This window comes from Podarcis pityusensis (genome assembly GCF_964106645.2).
Source record: "Podarcis pityusensis genome assembly, chromosome: 3".
Lineage (NCBI taxonomy): Eukaryota > Metazoa > Chordata > Lepidosauria > Squamata > Lacertidae > Podarcis > Podarcis pityusensis.
The window spans coordinates 54,463,543-54,482,110 of NC_138026.1; the positions used below are offsets into that span (position 1 = coordinate 54,463,543).

The window sequence follows — 18,568 nt, forward strand, 5'->3', positions numbered from 1 at the left end:
GTTTTGGTTTGTGAACTTTGCCTTGGAAGCAGAACGTGTTTCACTTCCTGTTGAGTGTGTTCCATTTGTAAATTGAGTCCCCCGCTGCTATGGGAAAGCACGCTTCGGTTTAAGAACGCTTTGGTTTAAGAATGGACTTCCGGAACGGATTAAGTTCGTAAACCAAGGTACCACTGGAACTTCCATTCAAATAGACTTTCTAAAAGTTTAGGCAGCTTTTCTTAAAAGATTCAAGAAGACAACTTCACAGAAAACGACATTTCCTTCACATGATTGGTCTAAGTGCCACTGATCACATCAAACAAAAATGTCAAGAATATAATTTATAAAGCTACTACATTTTGGTTGGTGTGTATACTTGTATCACAGCCCAGTTTTTGAAAGCAATACAATAGCCAATCCATATGTTGAGGGAGAGAGCAGACAGATCTTCGGGGAGGAATCATTATTCTTGACATTTTTGTTTGATGTGATCAGTGGTGCTTAGACCAATCATGTGAAGGAAAGGTTGCAAAAGGAGGAAAGGCAGTAGAATTAGAAATAGATTTCCCACTTTCCGCTGCCCTTGATAGTTTTAAATGTGGATGTTCCTTGGTATGGCTAATTTTAACACTATGAGTGCCATCTTATGAAAAATAGTGGAAGATATGCTTCTGTCTGGTCTGACAAATCTGATAACGGGGAAGGCAGGAACAACTGTGTTCACTCAGACTGTACTCACATTCCCATTTACAGTGCACTCAATGCATTTTCAGTGCTGCGTTTTCATCCCTGTTTATTTGACGTTATCCAAAATGCAGATCAAGTCTGTACTTTGCTATAAAATACTACAGCCTGATGAGTTGTTAGAATCATAGGATGATAGAATTGTAGAGTTGGAAGGGACCCCAGGGGTCACCTACTCCAATCCCTTGCAATGCAGGAATCTTCAGCTAAAAACACCTAAGTCCACAACCTCCTGAGGGAGACAATTCCACTAACAGCTCTTACTGTCTGAAAGCTTTCCCATACGTCTAGTTGCATGTTTAGTTGTTTGTTTGTTTATATTTTCCATATGTTTTGTTGCAACTTGTCAAACCAGCTTCACACTGGTTGGAGTCTTTAAGTTGCTTTTACTTGTCTCTAGCCAATATGTAAATACCTTTGCATAGAGTAAAGGCATCCGTGTCCCCTCAACACTGCTTGGTATATACACAAACAAAAACAAACCTGACACTAATAAAGCTGTGCTGATGTGAACAACTGGGAGGAGGGGAAGCTGTAAAGTGGACAAGGTGGGGAGGACAACCTTACTGCACTCTAAGGTGACAATGTGAACACACTGTCATTTGGCAGCCCTTGCTTTTTTCTTCTTAATTACTCTCCAAAGTTATCTGCTGCCCCTCATTTGGACAGAGTTCTTTCTAAACCAATTTAGCCAACAACAAAACCTGGTGAAAACTTAAATTTTCATTATTGCTTGTTCTCTTGCTATTCTATGTTGTGTGTGTGTGTGTGTGTGTGTGTGTGTGTATGAATACACCCCCTGTCTAAGTGGTTTAATAGTAGACAATCTAAAGCATTCATTAAAAATGCCAGTAAAAATATTAAAAGCAACTTACATATTTATAAATATATACAGTGGTACCTCAGGTTACATACGCTTCAGGTTACAGACTCCGCTAACCCAGAAATAGTACCTTGGGTTAAGAACTTTGCTTCAGAATGAGAACAGAAATCGTGCTCCGGCAGCGCGGCGGCAGCAGGAGGCCCCATTAGCTAAAGTGGTGCTTCAGGATAAGTACGGACCTCCGGAACAAATTAAGTACTTAACCCGAGGTACCACTGTATATATAAAATCAGTAATTTTAAAACACAGTAGTGTTGCTCCTTATTTTGGTTGAGATTTCATATTTCAAGTGTTCTGACTATTTAGTTTTCTCTCATCTCAGAACTGTATGTCAGTAAAACACCTGAAATACTTTAATAAAGTGCTGCTTATCTACAATACACATTCTAATGCCAATCTTCCATCATAAGCCCTTGAAACAAAACCCAAAACTGGACCTGGACCACATGTGAGGTGAGCACCCCCATGTTAACAGAAATATTGGTCCTTATTAGTGTACCAGCTGTTCATAGCCAAGTGCCAAATTTATACCTGTCAAACATGAAACAGACTGAAACCGGCTTTCCACATATGCTAATAGTCAAGTACTAGATTGTAAGAAGAGAAATAATTCTGGGGTGTGTGTGTTTTATAGATTATGATGTGATCCACAAACCAATTAAACTTTGACCTAAGTCTATTCTTCATTTTCAAGATAAGCACAAATACAACCAGGGTTGCTCAACTGTACTGAGGAAAGTTCACATGTACACACACTCACACTCTTCTTATATATGCACATACATACACACACTCTTCTATACTGCATTTATAGTCTGATCTGCAATCGCAGGAGGCAAGACAGTAGTGTTTTACCTGCATCAGTCTGAGAGTTTCCTTCTTGGTGTGATTCCTGCCTGCAAGAGGTTTTTTTGGCTGACAGCAGAGTGCAGTGTTGTTTGGTTGCTGACTGACTAGATGAGCTGGGATGTGATCCAGAGCACATCTTCTCACAAAGGCAAATCTTGCTGCAGGCAGCAGTTTTAACACCAAAGGGGATTTCCACTTGCAGGAGTTATAGGAGTATGGGTGCGTCAGGATACAGAATTGTAGGCCAGGTACTGTGGGTGACAGGCCTGTGAGACCCTGGGAGAGGGGAAGTTTGGTTTGGTGTTGTTTCCCTTGAGTGAGAAACAGGGGGACAAATGCTGTAGTTGTGTTCTCACTGACAGCGTGGGATTTGTCCACTACTGGGCCTTACTTAGTCTACTATCTGTGGCCCTGTCAACTATATGATGATAGTGCTAAGATGTGTCTAGGCGAGCAGGTAGCAGCGAGTTAAGAAGATGCTACCCTGATGTCAGTGTTGGTGAGTAGGGCAAGGTATAGTCTGAATGGAGGAGCTGACCATCTGGGGCAGAGGTCTAGAATGCATACCCTGTCTCCCATCTCAGCCCTCCCACTTTTCCAGAAGTTACTGGTAGATTATCCACCGAGTCTTCTGGTCTGATGGTGCTATTAATGAATGTCAGCTCAGTTTATAATAAGACCACGCTCATCCACAATCAAACTGGCTGACCTGCCATGTATTACTGAAACTTGGATGCGTAAGCTGGGTGGACCTAACCTAACTCAGCTGTGCCTCTCTCTTCTTCACCGCAAAACCTCTTGATGCTGGGATAAACTTTAAAGAGTCTGCCCCTGGTGTCTGGACAGAGAGACAGATTGAGGATGCTCCTCCTCTATCAAGAATACACTGTTGTCTAGCAGTGGCTATTCTGTTTCGGCATTTTATTTCTGTGTCTTGCTATCACCTGCAACTTCTACCTACTTGAAGAAAGTGCATTTATTTCAGAACAGCACTGCATGGCCCCAACACTTTCCCTATCTTTACTGAACAACCCATACTCACAACCCTTAATGCTTCTTTTTCTGCATGTTCACACACACACTTTTTTCCAGCTCTGCAAGTCCATCTGGTAAAATCACAAACTCTTTCAGCTGTGCTACTGCAGTGGTGTGAAATCCTACACTAAGACCATAATTATAAACATACTCAGGTCTTTTTGCAATAATTTCTGAATAATTTCTGAATTATAATTAGGACTGCACTATTTGCAAGCAAACATATTTTTTTTTAAAAGAAAGGGGAACTTGAAGTCCACTCCCAAATGTTCCTAAAGATACAATTTCAAATTCCTGCTTTTTCCAAGTCATTTTTGGGATGTCTTTGCAGCCCAGGTAAGCTGATGCAATTACACCATTTAATAATGCCTCCCCAGGCATTATTAAAGTCAGCAAGTTATCAAAATTATTAAAGTCAGCAAGTTATCAAAACTAGCTCAAATGTGAATGCAGTACTTTATTAAGATGGAAAACATCCTGGGAACTATATTTACCTCTCACAGAGCTACAATTCTGGCTGAACTACTGAACACAGCTATGAGAATACTGGTTTGGGAGTAGACCTATGATATAATAGGAAACATATGGAGGTCGTCTATAGCTGAGAAAGCAACCAATAATGTAATAGAGATGAAAGGAAGGAGGGGTGAACTGACTCCTTTTATGTTATTTGGTGGTTATTTTGTATACAAATGAAGTTTACAAAATACATTATCAGCCACATCACTACAAATTTGGATGTTGTGACCATCTATACTTGTTGATACTTTAAGTTGGAGAAGATGACATTGTAAGGGATTGTGTTTCTATTGAACCCTGATGGAATAACATAAGAGAGTCCTGTAGAATAACTAAATAAAAAATATTAAATATCCTCTATGCACTTCCTTTTCAAATCTTGCCACTTGCAATTTTGTTTATGTTTAGAATTTTTGTATATTATTTTGATAAGGCACAATGATCAATAGCAATTCCATGCTCATATCCAAATGGGAAGAATATTTTTGTGGAGTGAGACATGAGTAAACCGAGTAGTCAGCGTCTTGGGATCATCAGATTTTGCACTGTCACAGGTAGAAGAAAGGACATATGGGTAGTTTCCCCACAAGCAGCAAAGACATGACTTGTGGAAGAAAGTGACTAGGTTCCAGGTCTCCTTCACAAAGTTTATTAAAAACAATTATGACTAAAAAACCCTACATTTTAAAAACTAAATTTTATTATAGTATAGTAACCATGGATTTATTTTAAGTGAAAAACTAAAGCTCTGTCAGCATAGTTATGTCATGCATTTGACTTGGGAGATTTCTGCTAAGTTCCAACGATAGTACTCTCACTGAAACTTTACTTGGTCCAGCACAATTTGCAAACTATTCAGAATTACTTTAGCAAGTGCAAATAGATCCAAGTTTCAAAGATGGAACATGTTTTACCAAGATAAATGTATTAATTATAATGTTAAACTAACAGTGATATTCATAGTGAAACTTTTACTTTTAATCTTGAAAGGCTACATATGGAGTGCATTTCTCAGAGCTACAGATGGGTGGAGAACGAGAACCACATAAGCCAGCCCTACTCTTCTTTTTATACAACAGAACTAGCAAAGCTATATTTTAATAATTATTCAGCAATTATCAAAGGTAGAGCTAAAAAAGCAGTGTCAGGAAAGTTTAATCACATGTCTCCATGTGAATTTTAGTCAGTGAAATACTAAACCACTGTCAATTGCCTCCAATGCAAAGTTTTGCTTTCTTTAATTAAGGGCCCTAAGGCTGCTAGATTCAATGTAAGATACAGTTCTTATGCCTTACATAAATAGTTTAACACTTTTATTCAACCCTTAAAGACACTAGACCTCTGTCCTAAACTGTGTTGCAAATTTGGACCATACAACTTATTTATTGTTTGGAGGGAGTAAACAAACAATCTTGAGAACACATAAAATTCAGGAAACAAGTACAGTTCATTCCTATGCTTACCTACTCAAAAGTAAGTCCCTGCAAGTACAATGGAACTTGCTTCCAATGAACTGTAATAAGATTTTAGTCTTGTTCTATAAGAGCCGTGATATTCCTCAACGCTAATGAGATTAAAAGCAATGTGAAGTGTTTAGATATTATTCCTGGTGATCTGCAATGAGCCATTGTTGTTGGAACAGCCTAACCAAAATATAATTTATCTTACAAGTTACGATACCAAACCTACTCAAACAACACTGAATCCATTTTGCTCTGATCACAACACATCAGCTCTCATTACAAAGTTAGGAGAGCTGTGTTATTGTTGCTCAAATTCCATTTACTTTTATTTCCTCTAGAATAAGCTACAATTTACTTCCATTTGTAATTCCAAGCACATTAAATGAACAGCCCATTAAAATCAAGTTGTGAGTTGCCAAAACTGTAATCCTTAAAAAGCAAGTTTAAAAAGATTTGCTTTGCTGTTATGATGCAGTTGCACGCACCACATACATATGGCATTAACACACATTACTTGTGGAAGCCAGCCTACCAACTTCACTAAGACTTTCCATCAGCATTTATCAGTGTGTTTGCCATATATGTAACCAAAGAATACTTCTCTAGTAAGTTTTGCTGCCAACACCACTTATCTATTATTTCAATGGTGCAATTTACAACACTGCACTTTGGCTACATTCTAACACACTTACAAGGAAGACCCATTGAAATCCATGAGTATTGCCAAGCAAACACAGACAAAGTAAGGCTGTCATGATACTTTCATTTTGGCTTGAGTCAAGATATAGTTTCAAGTGCTAACACCATGTATTTGGGAAAGTAGCAGTCGTCACCAACGAAGTCAATATATAGCAGCACTAGTAGATGCAGCTATATGTACACAAATTTCATACAACTGAATCATAAAACCAGTTTGCAATATTCAAAAGAAAGGTGAAAAGTTGCAGATGTCCACGTCAGCCTGCATGAATCGGGCATCATGCCCGACCAGGTTTTTGCCTGCAGCACACTATACAAATCCCAGAAACTTATGTAATTCTTGGACAGATATAAATCCAACAAAGCATCTTAATATTGTAGTAGGCACAAGAGAAAAGCTTTAATACATTAACAGCCAGGTTCTAAAAAGAAAAGAAAAAATGAATCTGAAGGCCTCCTCTGCAAATATGATGTTAGCTTTGAGGCAACAGGAAGGGGTTATACAGGATACAAAAATAGAGTTTCCTGTTTCTAGATAAGAGGACTGTGATGCACGTAACTATGAACAGTTGATAATAACCAATGAAAGAAATTCTAATGAGGGGAACTGCAGTTTACTAGATTAACAAGACAATGCTACTTATGATTGCTGCAAGTAAGATACACACAAAAATTCAGCCTAGGCACATATACTTAGAAATATTCCATTCAACTCAGTATGACTGAACTTGAAGCCTTCTGAATCCAAAACATGATCCCTTTCCATACACAGCCCTTACTTTCAGACTTAGGACTGACCAATAAAGAAGTTCTCCTGTGGAAGCAGCCGACTATGTACCATAGCCTACCCTACATGTGACAGAATCCTTGTTTTACATTTACTAGGAAGCCTCACTGAAATTCAGTGGTGATTGACCTGAAAAGGTGCATAGAACATTGTAAGCTGAACTACCTAAGAAAGCTAGCAGGCAAATTAACTGCTTTCCCAGGTAGCGTACACCTGGGAAGCTACTGTCACTTTAATAGGACAGACATGGTTCTGTCACAATCCATGGTCAACAATGTGATTTTGTACCACTGCTGCCTTTCTCCCTACTGTTTTTCACTTACTGCAAATATGACAGTGACCATACCACTTGCCCACACAGTATCTAATTGAATACATGATCCTGGTAGTTCCTGGGAAAATGCTTGATAAAGAAATATTACAGTAGCTTCTTAAGATGCAGGCCAGAGCATCAAAAGATTTGTTAACACATTCCTAAGATGGTGATGGCTTGTTTTGCTTAACTGCCATCTGTTCATAAGATTTAGTTTAAAAGGTGTACAAAACTTTAAACAGAAACCAAGGGAACCACAACAGATATGACAATGTATCACTGTGTGTCCCCTTTTTATTGAAACAAAAAACTTCTAAAACAAACTTAAGCTTATTTCACCAAGCATTTGATATAGGAACTTGAACTACCACTTTGCCCTTATCATAGAAACACGCAGCACAGGTAAAAATCACAGACCCACAAAATCAGACTCCTGTAATTACAAGCCTGATGTGTCAGCCAAATAGTCACTGATAACAGTAGCAGCTTTGATCTTAAATTTAATTAGATGATTTACTGAGTGATTCAACCTGGGATTTAGACTGGGAATTCAAGCAATTCAACATTGTAAAAAAATTAATTCTTAGCAGGCATACACACAATTACAGCTGGTCTGTAGCAATCACTATTGGTACAGTCATCTGAAAATTTTCAGAGTTGTCTATTTCAAAAGTCTCATACTGCACCAAGTCAAAAGCAATGTACATAGCCACTCATTAGCAATCAGTTACTGTATTGATGTTAGGTATGCCTACCCAAGATTTTCACCCAAGTCTTCTCTGATACCAGCTTTTTATTATTGGTAGTAGTAGTAGTAGCAGTAGTACTACTAAGACTTTCACCAGGAATAGGGCAGTTACTTCAAAGCACACATGGACACACACTTAGTAACTTAGGTGTTCAATAAAGTGTCTGTGTATGTGGGTTTTTTAAACTTGTTTGTGCACTAATCAAAAGTTTGGGCAAGAACATGAAAGACATTATGTGAGCCACTTCACATATTAAACAATTCTTATGGGCAAGTTAGTCCCATGAAGAATTAGGGTGCAAGAAAATGAATGACATTTTGCCCACAGGGTATGCATAGGATTGCTACATCTCTGTGTGTTTCATGATTAATAGAAGTGCCTCACAAGCAGGACCATTTTTCAACTGTTACTATGTTTTAAAAGTTTAACAAGATCCAAGTGAACAATGAAGTGTATTATCCATAAAGCATGATGTTTAAGAAGTGGTATCAATATAATCCTATAATTTCTCCAACATATGGCCTCAATTACAGTAATAGTACAATTCCTCCCAACTTTTCCCAAACAGTAGGAAAATATTGCACATGTGGAAAACTTCCAGTAACACTGACAAAGCAGATGAGCAGGGAGAAAACTGAACATTGTAAAATCGGCAGATGGATGAAGACAAAATTGCACATTTAACCAGGCAATCACTAATATATTGACAGTTAAGGACGTCCATCAGTCATTAAAATGCTTTATGACAGTTACTTCTGCTACTAAGCAAAATACTGGAGTTAACTTTTAAGCCCTCTTAGCGATCTGACTTGAAAAGTTAGACAAATTTAGTTTAGGAAGTTACGTAACACAGATGTATTTAGTTTAGAAAATTACATAATATCGTCAGGATTTGTTATGTTGTCCAGCACGCCTGCTAGATTTTTCTTTTGAACGCTGAAATCTCAAGTAGCACTTAAGCAGAAATGTACTCTGGCACAAAATACACCCCTACAAGCAAACACACACACACACACACACACACACACACACACACATATCTCGAGACAAAACATAAGATTCAAGCCAACACAAGAGAAAGCTGAGCTTCAGATAAGATCGGAGAGCTGACATAGCCTATTTAAATCATCATCCCGTGAGCTCGAAGAAAACCAGAAGCGCTTAAACTATTTTGAATGAAACGTGTCTTTTCCCCATTAGAAGTTCCTCCTCACGTCAAAAGCCCTCCTCCTCCTCCTCACACAGGACCGTGCCCGACAACGACAACAATGAAAGTATTGCAGGAAAAAATGGGAGGGAGGGTCGCCAAGGTGGCGGAGAGAGTACCCAAGAAGAACACAAGACCGAGCCACACAAAAGCGAGAGGGTGACTTTTCGGGATCATAGGGAAGGAAGTTAATTTCTGTATTATCATTGTTATTATTATTATTTGCGGGAGGGGGGAAGCTGCTTTGAAGGAGTCACCCACCTCTTTGATCTTCTCCCTTTTCTTCCGGATGGCGGGGTCGGTCGGTTCCCCTCCCACGGCCCCGACGGGTTTGCGGAACGGCAAGTCCGGCAGCCCGGCGGCCCCCGCCTCCCTCCTGCCCAACTTGTCCTGCAGCAGAAACTTCGCCTTGTCCTGGTGGATGTCCCTGCGGATCTCGTCGGGCAGCTTCTGGAGGGTTTCTTTCGCCTCCCGCAAAGCTCGCTCGTGGTCCTCGCGGATCTTGGCCAAGTTCTCCGCGGCTTCCTCTGCAACAGCGGCAGCGGCGCCGGCCCCATAGCCGCTGCTACTACTCCCGGCTCCGGGCGGCTGCGGCGGGCGCTGGTGTTCCCCGTGCGCCGGGGGCGGCGGCGGCGGCTGCTGCTGCTGGAGGTTGCTGCTGGAGTGGAAGAAGACGCCGCTGAGCAGCTTGGGGGAGTCCGGCAGGAAGAAGATGGCCCCGAAGCAGAGCGTGATGAAGGCGCTGAAGACCAGCAGCAGCACGAACTTCTCCGTCAGGCGGAACGCGCCGCTGGGGCCGGGGGCTTTCCTGCCTCCGGGCCCGCCCAAGGGACCTCCGCCCAGAGGGCCGCCCAGGGCGCCCGGGCCGGCGGGGCTGCCGAAGAGCGGCAACAGGCTGACGGCGGGCATCGCGCGGGGCTCCGGGACTCAGCGCCCCCTGTAGGCCGGCGGCGCCCGCGGGGCAACCCGTCGTCACCAAACCGCCACAGCCGCGGCGGGCGCCGTCACAGCCAGAGCGGGCCGGCGGGACCAGCCCGCGCTTCCTGCCCTCGGCTGCCGGCGGCAACTTTCTTCGTCCTCTTCGGCGGCAGGAAGTTTTGCTCGGCCGCCGCCGCCGCCGCCTCCTCCGCGAGTTCTCCCCTCACGGGAAGCGGCTGCCTTTTGCCCGACGAGGGAAGTTCGGACCCGAGGTGTGTTTGCGGCTCTGTCAGCTCCTGCCGCCGCCGCCCCCTCGGCTGGTGCGGCTGCTGTCGCCGCTGCCCATTTGACGCCGGCGCTGCCGCCTGCCCTCAGGTATCCGGCGAGAGGAAGGCGGAGCGGCGCTGCTGTTATCGCTGTGGCCGCCCAGCCAATTCATAGGAATGATGACACTTCGCTCCCTCTCTCCCCTCCTCCCTCCCTCTCTCCCCTCAGAGGCGGCGGCGGCGGCGCCTGGCACTCGGAAGCGGAGGACAACTGCTTACTCGAGCACGGAGCGCGGAACTGAGGCAGCCGCGAGAGGGAGGCCCCTGCTTCTCGGCGAAGGAGCGCGCTGGACCAATCACAGAGTAGGCGGGGCTGGGTGGTGGCGGGCGAGAGGAGGAGGCGGTTACGGGAAGAGAAGGGGCGGGGCATTCCTTGGAGCGAGGGGCGTGGCGTGTGGGTTTGTGGTTTTTTTTTTACAGTTGAGAAATAGAGCGTCCCGGGCGGAGGGGGGGCGTTGCCCGCGCAGCGCGCGCGGGGTGCCAGAGCCGCTGGTTGCAAACGTGCGCAGGCGGGCGCGCGCTCACACTCGCACACAAACACACAGGCAGATGACGACTTGGCTTGCTATGCGTCGTCGTCGGCTTCCCCTGCTCGGGCGTACGTGACGCCACGCAGGAGGTTAGGCGAAATCTTCGTGCCCGGCCCACCTCCTGGCCTAGGGTTCATTAACCCCGGGTCCGTTCATGCATGCACACGTGCAGTAGTACGAAGTTGCGTTTCTTGATCAATCAGTGGGGCTTTGATTCTAGCGCGAGGTTGCAGCATGACGCGCACCGTCGCGTCCCCCCACAACAAAACTCAAGTTTTAACACTTGTCGATAAAGGATCTTCCTGTGGGCGGCCGGCTGCGTGCATTATTTTTTTTTTTTTGTTTGCTTATTATGTGGCGACAGTTTATGGGAAGGGAGGAATTGAGACCGAAATCTGACACCGGCTGTAAATATACAGACCGATCGATACATTGCTAGGCAATAACGGGCGCGCTGGGCTTCCTGTGCCGCTTACTTGATTGACTAAGCGAGACTGGGTAAACGTGCACAGCCTCCCACCGAACTTTTCTGGAATTAATGCATTGGCTGAAGTGACCAACTGGGTTTTTCCACCACAATAATCTAGCGGGGCTTCCAGACTCTGTTGCCATGCCCAAAAGTTTTGCACGGTGTCGAGAGGACGACCTGATCAAATGGAGCTGTCAACTTTTTTCTTTTCTTGCGAGGAATCTTATTCGAAATAAGGGAATTTCCCTTAAAAAGGGGGAAAAGTTGACAGCTACGACTCCAATTTAAATCACGTTGCCTCCCCCAAAGAATGCTGGGAACTGTAGTTTGTCAAAGGTTCTGGGACTAATAGCTCTGTGGAGGGTAAGATACTGTTCCCAGGATTCTTGGGGGGAAGACATGTGCTTTAAATGCACAATGTGGATGTTGCACGAGTCTGGCTGTTGTTTATTTACTGGACGTAGCCTGCCCTATCCCAAAGATTTGGGACTGTTAGCAGTGTACTAATTATTCTGCTTTATACTCCACACCACTCCATCCATGTGACCAAAAACATCCACAGTAGCCTTACATCCCTACAACCTTGGGCAAGTCTTCTTAAGAAAGTAATTCTAGAGTTTAGGTGCAGCCATCCATGACACTTGTTTATATTCCCTTGCAGGCATTATTTGGTTCATAGTGGTGGTATGCTTAAACATTATGATAGAGATGCTCTCATAGCTACAGGGTGGTACGTAGCCACCAGCAGCTTGAATTCAGCTCGGAAGGTAATGCAGGGTCAATGCAAATACTGGGAGAATATGGTCTGGGCGAGTCACCATTAGAAGCATTGGCACCATTTTGCATTGGCTACTACTTGTGAATTATTGCCAAGGAGAGCCTTGCATAAAGATTTGGCTATCCTTATTTAGCAACATAAAGGCTCATCTGGGCCTCTGCATGTTATACTTGGCTGCACAGCTGTTGTGTTGCTGTGGTGCACTCGACAGATAAAACATATGCTCATTTAGGGTCCATGGTACTCTCGGAGCTCTAGGTGGGAATTGTGCTAGGCAAAAGGGTTTGTGTGTGGTTGTGAAGGGGATTGAAAATGGTGGTTGTGGACTTTCACCAGAACATTCTTAAATTCAGAATAATACTGTTTACAACATTAAAGTCTCACATTGAACAAAATGATCCATAGAAAGTACTTTACGATCTGAAAATAGAAACAATGTATGTACTTTTGTAACCCCAGAAAATCTTTAATAAAAACAATTAAAAAGAAGAAGGCGGCGGGGGGATGGCCTCCCTGGGTAGAAAAAGTTTTCAAGTGCTTGAAGTAAAGGGAAAACAATCATCTGATATGTTGCAAAAGAAAAAGAAATTGAATGTTTTGTTTAATTAAAAGTTTGCAATGAACAATGACTCAACGCTTTACCAAACTTACAAAGCTAATTTTTTCTATAAGAAGTTATGTAAAGCTACACATTTATTGTACATGGCTCTATGCCCAAAGCCCTTGCCAAGCAGTAAATTATACAGTGGTGTTGTAATGAACATAGAAATGAAAGGAACAGCTATAAAATGGTTTAACAATAGCCTGCGAAGTCTTTGACATTAAAAAGCACATTTATAGTACGTACAGTACCCCAAAGCATCTCCAGTGACCATGCAGCTACACATCACCATATGGTTAAGAAAAATGTGGTGAAGAAACAAACCAAATCAGAACCCTATAATCACCATCTTTTTATTCATTTTTTAAGGGAAGGGATTGGAATTTTTCATGGAAGATTTATTCTACTTGTGACTAGAATTTTAGCAGACAACAGAAAATCTTTGTCAACTCTTAACACAATCATTTATGCGACTATATTCCTCTTAGGCTAGTACTACATTGTACTGCAGACCACTGCTTTAGTTCTTTGTGCACCAGCACATTGTATTATGCTATGGCCACAACATAAGAGGCTGCTAGAAATTGAATTAAAACTCAGTTTGTTGGCACTCAAAGGCAACTGGGCATATGAAGTGAAGAGAAAGGGAAAGTATTGCTTGGTTGGATTGCACGTGCTCAGTGTCCCTTGAGTTGGGATGGAGGAGAAATTCAAGTCTGTTTGTATTTAAAGGCGAATTTATCAAATTTTCACTTCTATCCTTTGCGATTCATACTTATCTGAATTTTGTGATGCAGCTCTCTTACCAACCAATGATAACAAAAATGCATATATTATGTAAAATGTGCAGACGAATGAATGTATTAGTGAACATAATGTGAGAAAGGCATTCTGTTAGGAGAAAATGCTTACAAAATGCATAGAAAAAGTGTTTATTAGGATAAATTTGCACTAAAATGCAGAAGTGGTTTTTTTAATCACAAATTGCTGCAGAAATGTGGAGAACTGAATTTAAGGTTGGAAAAATAAGAAACTGGGAGAACTTAAACTGACAGAGCCTTACATGGCAATCTGTAAAGCGCTATGTATGTCTTAGGTTCAAACTATATGGAAGACCGTGTTCCTCTGGTTTTGAGATCTTTGGGGGAGGCCTCTAAGTCCCACCACCCTCACAGGCACACTTGGTGGGCATGTGGGAAAGGGCTTTTTTAGTAGCTGCTCCCAGACTGGAACTCCCTCCCTGGAGAAGATAGACTGGTTCCCTCCTTGTCCTTCTGCCAGCAGGTGAAGACCTTCTTGTTCCAACAGGTTTTGGGGAGCTGACTGCTTTTAATAAAAGGGATGGTGCAGTGCTGTTTTTATTGCAATTATTTGTATGTTTGAAACACACACACACACACACACAAACATATATTTGTTGTTTTTAATAAACAGTGAGAAACTGAGTGTTAATTCAGCATTTATCACTGCTTGGTCTGGAAAGGCCTTCAGGACTTTGCTGTGTTATTTCTTTGTGATCATGGAACTTTACCTGCAAACACCCTGTGGACCACAAGCAGTCCTTACACCACAGTTTATGAATTACTGCCAAGGATATTTAGGAAATTAAGATGACTACGGATTAAAGATATTCAAGCTAACCACAATTGTGTTAATTATACTATCTGCAGGTGGTGTACTGTATTATGTCTTTTGAAAGATTATGTGGATATTGCCTAAGTTTATCAATTATCCCTTTGTTGTTACTGCCCATTTCCTTCCTTCTCTTAGCAAATATGCAGTGTATGCCTGATGTTTTTTCTTTTTTGATGATTCCCAATATGGCTCCACCAATTAAACACTATGGAAATTGCTTGCTGAAGGTTCAAATGATCTTATCCTCACCAACTGGAAGGGCATTTACAGATCATCATTTCTGTTGCTAGCTGCAATGCTTTAAATTCAAATGCCATTGCTGCATGGAATACAGCTATATACATATTTTGGTGCATTCATTTATGATACATGGTTTTAAAGGGCCTGATGAAACTTGTAATGGAGGCGAGGCTCTAAGCAATTTGCAAAATATGGAAATTAGTTACACAAGACAGACATGATTAAAATACACAATAGTTAAAAGAAAACTGTAATTAAAATAAAAAAAACCCAATCACATTAAAACATTACAATATAAACACTCATAGTTAAAATGTACAATAAAAGGATCCAATTAAAAGTGATAAAAAATGAGTCTTGCGTCAAGAGATCAAGGGAATGCCTTTGTGAACAGGTGCATCTTCAAGAACTGGCGGAATGCCAGTATAGATGGGGCCTCATATTTCTGCAGGAAATGCATACCACAACACCAGTACTACCAGTGAAAAACCCCACCTCTGTCTCACCATAAATCATCAGGCGATCATAGGACTAACCAGGTTCCAGTTGTAGATATCAATGCCCTTACTGAGCAATGGAGTGGAGAGTTGATCCTCCAGGTATTCTTCTTCTTCTTATTCATTTCATATTTATACCACTTTATATTGTTATGAAAAAAAAATCCTCAAAGCGGTTAATAACACATAAAAACATCAAAGTATACATTTAAGGCAACATAATTGTCAGGAAACTAAAATATTAAAGATTTCAAAATAAAACATTGCAAAGGAGGTCAACTACAGAATGCACATCTAACACAGCAAAATTAACAAAAAAATCAAATCAAAACAAAGCCTTACTATAGGAAGTCAAGTATAAAAATGCACATTTAAAAGAGCATAGTTAGCAAGAGAATAAAATATTATCATAAGCATAGAACATCTACTGGGCAGTGGCTGTGGAAGCTCAGGTTCAATGACCCAGATCTGCACTCAGAGACAGGCAAGACAGCAGCCTTAGCTTTTGTAGCTGGAGTGATTCCTGGGCCCCATCCTCCCAGGCCAGTGGAAAAAGGCCTGTAAGGCAGGAAACAGGTCTTCCAGGACTTACAGCCAAGATAACAACCTGCTCTAGAGTTGTTTAGGGCTTTATATGTAAGAATACTGTAAAACTGGCTCAGTGGCTCATAGGCAGTCTGTGATCCCTTAGCACTGGTGTGACATGGGCCCACACTCCCCCTGTCTTCCCCCCCAGGGAATTTACACAAGTACAGTGGTACCCCGCAAGACGAACGCCTCGCAAGACGGAAAACCCGCTAGACGAAAGGGTTTTCCGTTTTGGAGGCGCTTCGCAAAACGAATTTCCCTATGGGCTTGCTTCGCAAGACGACAGCCCATAGGGAAATCTCCGGGACAGCGGGGAAGCGCAGCGCGTCTTCCCCACTGTCCTCGGACCTCCTCCCCCCGCCCGGCATCGGAACAAAGCTCCGATGCCGGGCGGGGGGGGACGCCTCCTCCCCCCGCCCGGCATCGGAACGAAGCTCCGATGCCGGGCGGGGGGGGGGACGCCTCCTCCCCCCGCCCGGCATCGGAACGAAGCTCCGATGCCGGGCGGGGGGGTGGAACGCCTCCTCCCCCCGCCCGGCATCGGAACGAAGCTCCGATGGCGGGCGGGGGGGGAACGCCTCCTCCCCCCGCCCGGCATCGGAACGTAGCTCCGATGCCGGGCGGGGGGGAACGCCTCCTCCCCCCGCCCGGCATCGGAACGAAGCTCCGATGGCGGGCGGGGGGGGGAACGCCTCCTCCCCCCGCCCGGCATCGGAACGAAGCTCCGATGGCGGGCGGGGGGGGGGAACGCCTCCTCCCCCCGCCCGGCATCGGAACGAAGCTCCGATGCCGGGCGGGGGGGGGGGAACGCCTCCTCCCGCCGCCCAGCTTCGGATGGCTTTCCTGAAGACTTGGGGTGGGAGGAGGGTTTTCCTTCCCACCGCCAACATTCAGAATGCTGTTCTGAATGTTGGCGGTACGGAGGAAAAACCCTCCTCCCACGCAAGCCCCGGGAACAGAGGGAAAGCGCTGCGCGCCTTCCCCTCTGTTCCCGTACCTGTCCTGAAGGCTTGCGGTGGGGAGAAAAGCCCTTCTCCGCACCGCCAGCCTGGCAAGCGGTTTCCCTAGGAACGCATTAATTGATTTTCAATGCATTCCTATGGGAAACCGTGCTTCGCAAGACGAAAAACTCGCAAGAAGAAAAAACTTGCGGAACCAATTAATTTCGTCTTGCGAGGCACCACTGTATTGCACTTTCTCCACACCAAGCTTTTAGTACTTAAGGCAGCCTTCTCATTTCTTCCTTCTCATCTTTTCCTGCATTCTTCATTCTGCACCAACTCATCTGCTATTAATGCTTTTCTTTTTCAACTCCTGTCTCAGTGGCTTCTGATAGAATTCTTCCTATGGTGTGGCATCCTTTCCTTCTCTGTTCATGAAGGTGCTTGCCTTTCCTATTCTATACATGACATTGTGGCTGAATCAAAACAGATCTCCAGACTTCACAGCCCTGTTCACAGACACTGAAAAGCTCCTCTCCATGGGTGATGGTTCGGGGAGGGTAGTAGCAGGTCTGACTCCCCTTTTCCACCACTCATTATGTGTTCCTTCCCACTTATCCATGCAGTGTGAAGCAACTGAGTAAAAGAATGACCCTCATAATGAATTAGCTATGTTTGTAATATTGCGACAATGTGAAATCTGATTGGCAGTATGGAATTGTAACATACAGTAATCACATTCACCATGTGATCTCTGATTGGCTAGTTAATACAGTGTGCAAAATAAGGAGAAGTGGAATAAAAAAAGTGCCTAAACAGCTGTCCAAAGTGAAAATGAACATGGGCAAATGGCTGTGTGAAAAAGTCAATATTTGATGGTCTTTGGAGAGACATTTTTGGACATCCCACCTCTAATTACACCCCTCATTTCATATCAGAAATGTTCACTCCTGAATATTCATTGCAACCTTACACAAAATCCATTTCTTCAGCAAAGCCTCTACCTGCAACTTTACTGTTAACAGTGGACTCTGTATCCTTTTCCCATTGTTCATTCATCACACTGTGACCTCTCCCTATACTCCCCTTGTGCTTACTTATTTTCTGTCCAGTATCTAAGAAACTGTTGGCAATAAAGCATGTTAAATGGTAGTGGTACCAGATATAGCAAGATTCTAAAAGTAGAGTTTTAGTAGTGCCTTCTACCTTTATGATTTATCTGAGTTGTAAGAACTATTTCCCAACAACCTTCTGTAATGTTCTTCAACAATACCAAGTTGCACTCTCATACTCTGTGTGGTAGTGATCTAAAAGCATTGCAGCCTTTACACCTATTGCAGCTTTTATACTTGGATGCACACACAATTCACTCTCTTTCTTTGATCTCTGGCCTTTAATCATTGTGCCCCCCCCTTCAAATCTTGATGCTGCATTTCAGAATAGATTCAACTTCATAGGCGATTTTGCTGCAAATAAAAGCACAATAAGAGGGAACAGTAGTAGTAAATGTGTTAGCTTTCTTTCTAGTCCAATAAGGAAATATGACATTAGGGTATATTTCCAGATTACAACTCAACATTGATGCCTCTAAATAAAACATTAAGATACTAGGTTTGGTTAATAATTTCTCTGTTTTTCTTCTGTTGTGTTCCTTAAAAAATAACTTTAAAACTTATGCTGCATGCCCTTTTTATATTCCTTTTATATCAATAATAAATGCTATCCAGAAAGTAAGTGGAAATATTTATTTATTTACTTATTTTATTTCCACCATTTAGAGTACTTTTTCTGTTCTTTGAACATAAGATTTTGGGA

General features: G+C 43.0%; 1 protein-coding gene and 1 long non-coding RNA gene across 2 annotated transcripts in view; one reads left to right on the forward strand and one right to left on the reverse strand.

The window, feature by feature from the left end:
- The window catches only part of MAN1A1 (mannosidase alpha class 1A member 1), a 53,415-nt gene extending 42,818 nt beyond the window's left edge, over positions 1 to 10,597 (reverse strand). The window contains exon 1 of the mRNA XM_080999662.1: positions 9,492 to 10,597. Coding sequence (XP_080855788.1) covers positions 9,492 to 10,139 — 648 coding nt within the window. The 5' untranslated portion in view covers positions 10,140 to 10,597. The remainder of the gene's footprint in view (positions 1 to 9,491) is intronic.
- A 53-nt stretch (positions 10,598 to 10,650) lies between these two features.
- LOC308473905 overlaps positions 10,651 to 18,568 on the forward strand; it is a 30,970-nt gene continuing 23,052 nt past the window's right edge. The window contains exon 1 of the long non-coding RNA XR_013984385.1: positions 10,651 to 10,777. This is a non-coding gene — a long non-coding RNA (uncharacterized lncRNA). The remainder of the gene's footprint in view (positions 10,778 to 18,568) is intronic.